This window comes from Vipera berus (genome assembly GCF_964194415.1).
Source record: "Vipera berus genome assembly, chromosome: 1".
NCBI lineage: Eukaryota > Metazoa > Chordata > Lepidosauria > Squamata > Viperidae > Vipera > Vipera berus.
Window position 1 is genome coordinate 205674272 of NC_138202.1, and position 8779 is coordinate 205683050.

General features: G+C 37.9%; 1 protein-coding gene across 1 annotated transcript in view; it reads left to right on the plus strand.

The window, feature by feature from the left end:
* The window catches only part of GABRP (gamma-aminobutyric acid type A receptor subunit pi), a gene marked incomplete at both ends in the record, with an annotated part of 29327 nt that extends 21328 nt beyond the window's left edge, over positions 1–7999 (plus strand). The window contains 3 exons of the mRNA XM_081343703.1: positions 4565–4702; positions 5819–5971; positions 7734–7999. Coding sequence (XP_081199829.1) covers positions 4565–4702; positions 5819–5971; positions 7734–7999 — 557 coding nt within the window. The remainder of the gene's footprint in view (positions 1–4564; positions 4703–5818; positions 5972–7733) is intronic.
* Between the last annotated feature and the right edge of the window lie 780 nt (positions 8000–8779).

An 8779-nucleotide genomic window follows, 5' to 3' on the forward strand; every position in this document is an offset into this window, starting at 1 on the left:
CCTGGTTTTAGCATTAAAAAAAGATTGGCACAGAAAAGAGAGAAAATAATTGGTTCCCCTATCAAACTTGCATGTAATATTATTCTTATTAAACTACATGCACATTGCCAACAAGAGAAGCCAGTACGATAAATGTCTAGAATTAATGCAATTTAAATATACTAAATGAACAATCTCTAGATGAAAAACAAGTCATTTATTACATAGTTTCCCTAAGTAACTGCAGCTATCACTATTATGAGGTAGGCAGAAATTTTAAAAAAAGAGATTTGGATAAATTGTACTAGGAGAATAAAAACCTCCTGTAGTATTAGATACTTGATTTACTCATGTTTGCCTAGGGTAAAACACAGTTTCTCACTGTGGGATATTCATCAGGGCTTTTTACATGACAATATTGTCTTTTTTATTGAATGACAGATCCACACATAAATTACCAAGAAACTAAAGTATTTGCTTGTTTATTGCACTCTGATTTTAGGAGAGCTGTGCACCTCTTAGATTTTGCAATGATTTATGTCTGAGGAATGAGGGAAGGGGCAGGCTTGTCCCAATGTCTGAATTGGTTGAACAGTTGCATCCTAAGCCTTTATTTATTTTGCTATAGAAATAGCTGTTTTAGATGGATAGGGAGTTTCATTCAAAGTATTTATCCTCATTATTAAGAGGGCAAAAGCTACAGTATGAAATGGACTACAAATCTTTGTCTCTGTCTTGGAACAAAAATGATGACATCTGTAACAATTATATGGATGCTCTGCATTTTCAGGCTCCCAGTTTTTCCTTTTGTGAGGGAACCGGTTCCGAGTGGCTCTTTCACTGTTTCAGGTTGCTGATCCCTGTTCTAGCTTAATTTTCATAGGCAGCAACTCAGCCAAGTGATTCATTAGGGGTGCATTCCTATACCAGCTAAAAATCAGAACTGAGCAACTTTCTATTCATTTGCTCTGAAGCAGCAAGGGTTGGAGGAGCTATTAAAGGTGCCATGCTAAAGGAGGCAAGGGAAATATAGGAATCATCCTGCAAGAGATTGGCAATCAGGGAGAACTCTAGGACATCATAATTTATAACCTTTGAATCAAGGAAAGTTATAGAAGAGATAAAAGAACATGACAGCTCCTAGACCCAATCAGCTAGGAGATTCAAGGAGGAGTTATTCCAAGACTCAGAAAGAATGCATGGAATCTATTTGCATTTTGTGTTTTCCATTTTTCTATGAAATTGTGAAGAATTTTTTTAATATAAAAATCGATAATTTTTATCGGTTTTCCAATGTTACAATAATATCTTTGAAAAGCAACATGGTATCTGGGTTACAATAGTTCCATTTCATACAAATACATATTATTACAAATCTCCAGTTTGTTGTAACCAGAATTTCCTCTCTTTTTCCCTTTAATACATATTATCTCTTATCTAAATTAACATACTTCTTACTGTTATCCATCAGTTATTTAGTAGTTTTCTTACATTTGTCAATACTTTTTGTATATTTTATGTTTTAACATTCCATCTTTAATACATCAAACACTTTATATACTTTCCCAACTTTAATTTTGCATTGATATTAAAGTTAAACATTTGAAGTTTCTCATTTTTATATTTCTAGGTGACCTCCCTTCCCTTTACACAATTCTCTTCAATACCTAGTAATATAAATACACTTCTTATCTATCTCATTTCCATATCAACAAGTTGGTAATACAATATAATATTCTTGTTTTCATTATAGTTTCCACATATTGAAAATTAGCTAAAATTTCTCCCATTTCAACATTTAATACATCCTTTCATATCACTACATCCAAGTATATTAATTACATTATATCATTCTTAACATATATACATCTTAATCAATTTCATTTAAACAGCTCAATATTTCAATTTAACTGATAATATTCATACCTCTGAGTTATTTTTTTAATTAACCAACATTTTTATCTACTCATCATAACAATCTCTCATAATCCAAGTACAATCCTGTCTATTTTAGTATTTTACATTTCAGGCCTCTTAAACATGTCCATTCTTCTTCAATCTTATTTTTGCTTTTTTCCTTTGTCATATCATTTTTCGCTTCTTTGCTTCAGGGTCATCAAAGAATTCTTGTGTTATTGTATCATATTGAAGTGACCCTCCAAACTTCCTTTTTGAAGGGTTGAGGGGTCTAATAAAAGCACCAAATCTTCTCATTATTTTCACCTCTTGATATAATTGTCCTGAATGGTATAGTTTTTCTTCCATCTGTTTCTCATTTTGATCTTCAAATGTCTGTGCTTGTTGAGTAGTTAATTATTCTGTCAATGTATTTGATTGTTCAGTTTTTTCTGTTATGTTCTATCCCGATAAATTATTAGTTGTAGTCACGATTTGAGTTTGCTTCTCCAAGACGCTTTCTAGTTTCCCCCCCCCAAAAGCTCTTATTTCATCACAGGCTGTAGACAGGAACTGATAATTTGGTAGGTTATTTTCATCATAGCATAGATTTGTTTTTGTATTCCTTCCATGGTGGAGTCTCACATCTGGTGTTCAAGATTAGTCTTATCTTGTTTTTCTAAGGAATCAGCCAAGTCTCTTCTCTCTCTCTCTCTCTCTCTCTCTCTCTCTCTCTCTCTCTCTCTCTCTCTCTCTCTTTTAAGACTGTCAGATTGCAATTTCAGGTTTAGCCACAGGGTGTCACCCAAGTGCTTAGAAAATTCTTTTCTTTCCTTTTAGGGAACTACCTGTTAATCTCTTTTCAATTATTTCTTCTATTTTTTTTATTATTATTACATTTATATCCCGCCCTTCTCCAAAGACTCAGGGCGGCTTACAAGTTTAGCAGTAGCCTTCATTCTATGTATATGCCTGCTTGTTAGGGCTTTTACACACACCCCAAGCGGCATTATTACAAAGTCAGCTTATTGCCCCCAACAATCTGGGTCCTCATTTTACCTACCTCGGAAGGATGGAAGGCTGAGTCAACCTTGAGCCTGGTGGGATGCGAACCTGCACTAATTGCAGGCAGCTGGTGTTACTTAAGGAGGCATCAGCCCACTGCTCCACTAAGGCTCTTTTCTGCTCTTTTAGAAGAGCAGAGCCAAATTTTCAAATAAGAGTAGGAAATGAGGAGTAGGTAGTCAAAAGCTTTTAGTCCACAAGTTATAAAGTTCTAGTTGAGGTCAATTCGTTTTTTCAACTTTTTTTTAAAACACCCCTGGAGGCTTGAACTCCCCCCTCCCTCTCCACAGGGGGGAAAGTACTTAGCAGCTTATTTAGGTGAAAGGAAGAAGATTGGAGTATAAGAGAGGAATCTTACCCAGTCTCTTCCACACTGCTTTAATGTTGCCTGGTAGTAAGTGTGACTTCAGCTGTCTGCAGCCTAGTAACCGGCCACGTTGCTATGGCCGGTCTTTCGTCCGCCGGTTCAAAGGGAATACAGGCACTAATGGGGGAGTTGCAGCTCCCCCGTGTTTCTTGCTGGTCATCCCTCCAGGGCGACTGTTCAGCCCTTTTAGGACCCCCCACCGATGCAAAACTGGATGTGGAAGATAAGAGCCATCCTCCAGACGTCCATAATGGCGGTGTTGGCAAACCGGAAGTCCGAAATTGTGAAGAATTTTTACTTTGAGGAATTATTTTTTTTATTTTTTATTTTAATTCCATTTATATCCCGCCCTTCTCCGAAGACTCAGGGCAGCTTACAAGCTTAGCAGTAGCCTTCATTCTATGTATATGCCTGCTTATTAGGGCTTTCACACACCCCAAGCAGCATTATTACAAAGTCAGCTTATTGCCCCCAACAATCTGGGTCCTCATTTTACCTACCTCGGAAGGATGGAAGGCTGAGTCAACCTTGAGCCTGGTGGGATGCGAACCTGCACTAATTGCAGGCAGCTGGTGTTACTTGAGGCATTAGCCCACTGCTCCACCAAGGCTCTATGTCTATACCCTTGAAGATAAATTTCTTGCTAAATGCAACCATTGTTGTTGCTCCATCTTAAACTTACAATTGGTTTGATAATTCTCCTCTTCCAATGGATAATCAGTCTGAATTAATTACCATGAGCTGGCTTGAGATCATTATCTGCACTCATGGAATACTGATTGCCCACTCCTCTCAAGATAAAGGCAGCATCCAAAAGTAGGAGTTGCTGAGGTGGGCTGGTGGAAGTGGACTTCCCATCTCTTCTGAATCCAATTTAAAATGCACCTAAGTTTGTGGTATTCTTGGCGTCCTGTGAAAATGCTTCTCTTGCAGATGTTTCATTAATTGGCTAGGTACCATCATCACTGCAGTGCACTGATAATGAATCATCTGCAGGAAGACAAACAAGCTCACAGAATATCAAAAAGCCCAACAACTCAACCTTGAGCCACATATATTCTCCACTATGGTACTCAATACTCTGGAAAGTTACAATTGATGTCAAGGAAAGAACATGGGTATGCTTGCATGTTTGCAAGAGTAAGGTTCTCATAAAATTGCTAATTGGCTTTTGTTCTTTTTTGTCAATAGCTGGGATGATCCTCACCAGTACTCAGCTCCTTAATGACCTTTTCCTCTTTTTAATGTTATCACTAGGGGGATATGATGAAAATGATGTACGTTTCATGTGGCTGAGGGGAAATGATTCTGTCCATGGCCTTGAGAATTTGCGACTCTCACAGTACACAGTGAAACATTTTTATACGCTTGTAACCAGGTCGCATCAAGAAACAGGTAACAAATCAGCAGTGGAAGTCAAGGTGGTGTGGAGAACAAGATTTATGTCAGATATGCCTATTTTCGGTGCCCTAATCATCCCTGAAGCTTTCTCTGACAATGACAGTACAGTTTGTACGAGGCATTTGCTGACTAAAGTAGCCTTAGAGCTGGAAGGAAAAGATACCCAATCCCAACAACACAAGAGAGAATGCTGTAACACTGAGAACTAATTGATGGCACCATATTATCACATCCCATAATCTTGCCTCATAATTTACCAGAATTTCTGCCCTGCCCTGAATTGCCAAATCCTCACAGTGTATCTTTTTTATAATAGCCATTTTGGCACCCAGTATGCCAAAAAATCTGTCTTGGTATTTGTATATGGCCTAGCTGATTCACTGCAAAGATCTTTCTGTGATAGGGGAATTCTGGCTTGGTTGCATTGCATGAGCTTTGATTCTGATATCAGGTGCTTCATCAGCTTTTGCGGAAGGACTCTTCTTGAATCCATGTGATTCGGAGGTGAACATTGCAATAAACACAGCATGTAGAAAGGCTCCACTCTGGGCATCCAAAATTTAGGGTGGGCTCTTTGGTTTGCTTGTGGCTTGTCACCTTTTCTCGCTTTACATGCCATGCTGAAAACAGCACTGACAATAATGCTAAACTTAAGGCTAATATCACATTTTAGGAGATGTAGGCAATAGATCAACAAGCCTTCTGTTCTACCCTGGTTGCATGGCTGTTGTGATGGTAGCCTCTAAGCTATTTTTAAGCCAATTGGCTGTCACGGACATCTCAGTTTGACAGCCAAGGGTTCCTCTGGAGGGTAAAGGAGAGATTTATGAAGTGGTCTTCAAAACTCTCCTCTCATTTTGCTGATCATTTACAAGGAGAAAACCAGTGCCAGCAAAGCCAAGGAATATGAACTAGTTCTGCTCTGCTCCCTCTGTTTCTGCAAGACACCGTATCAAAATCATATGCTCAGCCTTTACAGTTTACGCTACCTTATATTATTATGTCACAAGGACCTTTGGAGTAATCTAGTGCCTAGTGAGAAGTAGCACATTACTTCCTTCTCTGAAAGAACAATAAAGAATATATTATATTTTTTCTTTCTTGGACCAGGCATTTATCCAAGACTAGTCTTGCAATTTGAGCTCAAGAGAAATATCCTTTATTTTATTCTGGAAACTTATGTGCCAAGCAGTCTACTTGTCATTTTATCTTGGGTTTCTTTCTGGATCACCCTGGATTCAGTTCCTGCAAGAACATGTATCGGTAAGTGACAGAAAAAAGACTCACTTGTTTTACGCAGGGCTTTTTTTCCTCATAGAACGCTCAGAACGGAGTTCCGGCACCTTTTTTGGATGGAACCTTGTAGGGTAGGGCAAGGCGGGTTGTATGACATGTGTGAGTTCCGGCACCTTTTTCTTTTACAAAAAAAGCACTGGTTTTACGGATGCAAAAATGAGAGGTGGACTGAGGAAAACTTTGCTTAGATAAAAACACAGATTGTGTTACATGTAAGAATTAAAACATTATGCTAGCAAAATGAATACCCACCAGAATTTCATATTGGTGGAGTTTCCATTTTCCCCCCACATTTTGGATGGGAAGTTGTAGAGGCATTCATTATTTGATTTTGCATCTGGAATGTAAAAATGATAGATATTGCATGATTTGTATTGGATGGCATCACCTGATGATTTTGATTTTGGCCTGGTTTATATGTAGAATCTCATAAGCTATAAATTGCCCAACATCACTGACAGGGTATCTGAAAAAGCAGTATTGGATAAAAAAACATAAAATAAAAATTTTAAAATGCTATTCTATGTCAATCTTAAAGCAACTTCAAAATATGGGCTATTATGTTTTTATATTTTACACTGTCTTCTGAGGATGCTCAAGTGTTTTGGAAATTTATTATCAGATATTTTTCAAGCAGACGATTAGTAATAGGGTGTCAACTCACTGAAAAATTCAAATTTCACAAAAGACGTATCTCCCATCACTACATTATTGTTCATCATGAATGTTCTCTGTAATATTAAGAATATAATGTTCTAGGATATCCTTTTCCTTCATATGAGAAGGAGTAAAATTCAATAATGCCCTTGCACACGCTATACTTATTCCAAGACCCTTTGCATTACTCTTGAAAACAAGTTGAATTGTCCTTGAAGGCTGGATGGTAGAAAGGTCTGACTGAGGATGGATAAAAAGATGGAAAAATAGAAAGAAAATGATAGAAAGACCAAAAAAGAAAGGAAGGAAGGAAGGAAGGAAGGAAGGAAGGAAGGAAGGAAGAAAGAAAGAAAGAAAGAAAGAAAGAAAGAAAGAAAGAAAGAAAGAAAGAAAGAAAGAAAGAAAGAAAGAAAGAAGGAGATGTTTTGACAATGTCACAGTTTGAATGGAGATTTTAATTCATCCTCACTTCTACAGTGTAAATACTATGGGGAAAATCTATTTGGTTATATGGCTGTTTTGCAGAACTGTAGGACACCTGTTCCCGTCTTCCAAATGCATGACATCCCCTTTTCCCCCCTTGTTTTTTTTCTCCCTGGGTCTTTATCCATTTGAGGGGGGAAAATGGGGGAACTGTTTTCTGCTATCATCTCATCAAAAGCTTTCAGGATTTAACAATGTTGCCCTAAAAACAAAATCAAAAAGCATTCTCACATATCAGAAAATACCAGGTGATTATGATCATCCATGGCTTCTCCTAAAAAGGTACCATGGAAGAACCATCTATTATTGTGTCAAATTTCAGACAAAAAAAAAGAATATACTAACGAATGAAGACAAATATACGTGTCCCAGGATAATGTTTGCAGGATGCAATCTGGATCGGTCACCAGGACCAGAGGGTTTTTTTCTTCCGAGATATTGGAGTCTTGCTGGAGCCCATCCTCAGGGAATCTCACTCTGGCTAGAGAGAAGTGCTCCAGCACAAGGCTGACCCAGATTGGATCCTACAAAAGTATTCTGTGTTCTTTTTTATTATTATTATTAAAAAAAATCCTATTACATTTTTTAGGTGTAACCACAGTTCTCTCAATGACAACTTTGATGATGGGGTCCCGAAAGTCAATAACAAATGCCAATGGTTTCATAAAAGCCATTGACATTTACCTGGGCATCTGCTTCAGCTTTATATTTGGGGCTTTGGTGGAATATGCAGTAGCACATTACATCACATCACAGAAACATGCAGCTAATGAGACCCAGAAGGTAAACCTTGTTCAGTCAGATTATGTAGTGAACAAACATTTTCAATGGACGAATGAATGGGTGGATAGCTAGAGACTTATATAGATAAATAATTATACATGGATTTGTTCCCTCTAGGAGATATGACAGTAAAGCAATTGGGAAAGCTGTATTCAGACTTTAACATTAACATTAGACAGTGGATTTGCATAGTTTGCTGGGAGGAGGGGGAAGAGTCCGGGGTCTCCTTTCCTCCAAACCCAGAAATGGTTTTTGAAGAAACAAGTCAGACTATAAGAAATAAGGTGAATACTCTCTTTAGTTCAGCCTATGACCTTCCTTTGGGACTCGGAAGTCAGGGGATCTTCATTGCCCTTCCCTTTCTTCCCTATACAAATTGAGTAGACTAGCAGCTGATTCTTACTCCAAAGTTTTGGATGGATCATTCTCCTGCCTTGCCCATGAGGAGAGCAGGTTGGTTTAGAAGATGAATATGGTGGAGTCCCATGGACTATGAAGCTCAATAGAGTAGCCAAGGCTATTCTCCCCTCTTTCCTGCCTGGTTTCAGAGTCCAAACAGAATTAGCTAGAGGATCATGGCAGGTTTTTGTGAGCAACAATGCTGCTTGTGGTGTTACAAGAGAATTAAATTTATTCAGGTAAGGTGATCCCCAAAGTTATGTTTATATTTAGAGTCTAGATTGAATACCTGGACAAGGTATTATTATTTCTCTTTTGGAGGGGGGTCCTTCTGGCCTTAGTACTAGTGAATCAGAATTTGGCTTTTGCTAAGACTTCCATTGTTTGTTAAAAGTCCAAAGTGAGGTTACATTATCAGCAGTCATATTAAAGTCTGTTTTTTCAAAACTACTT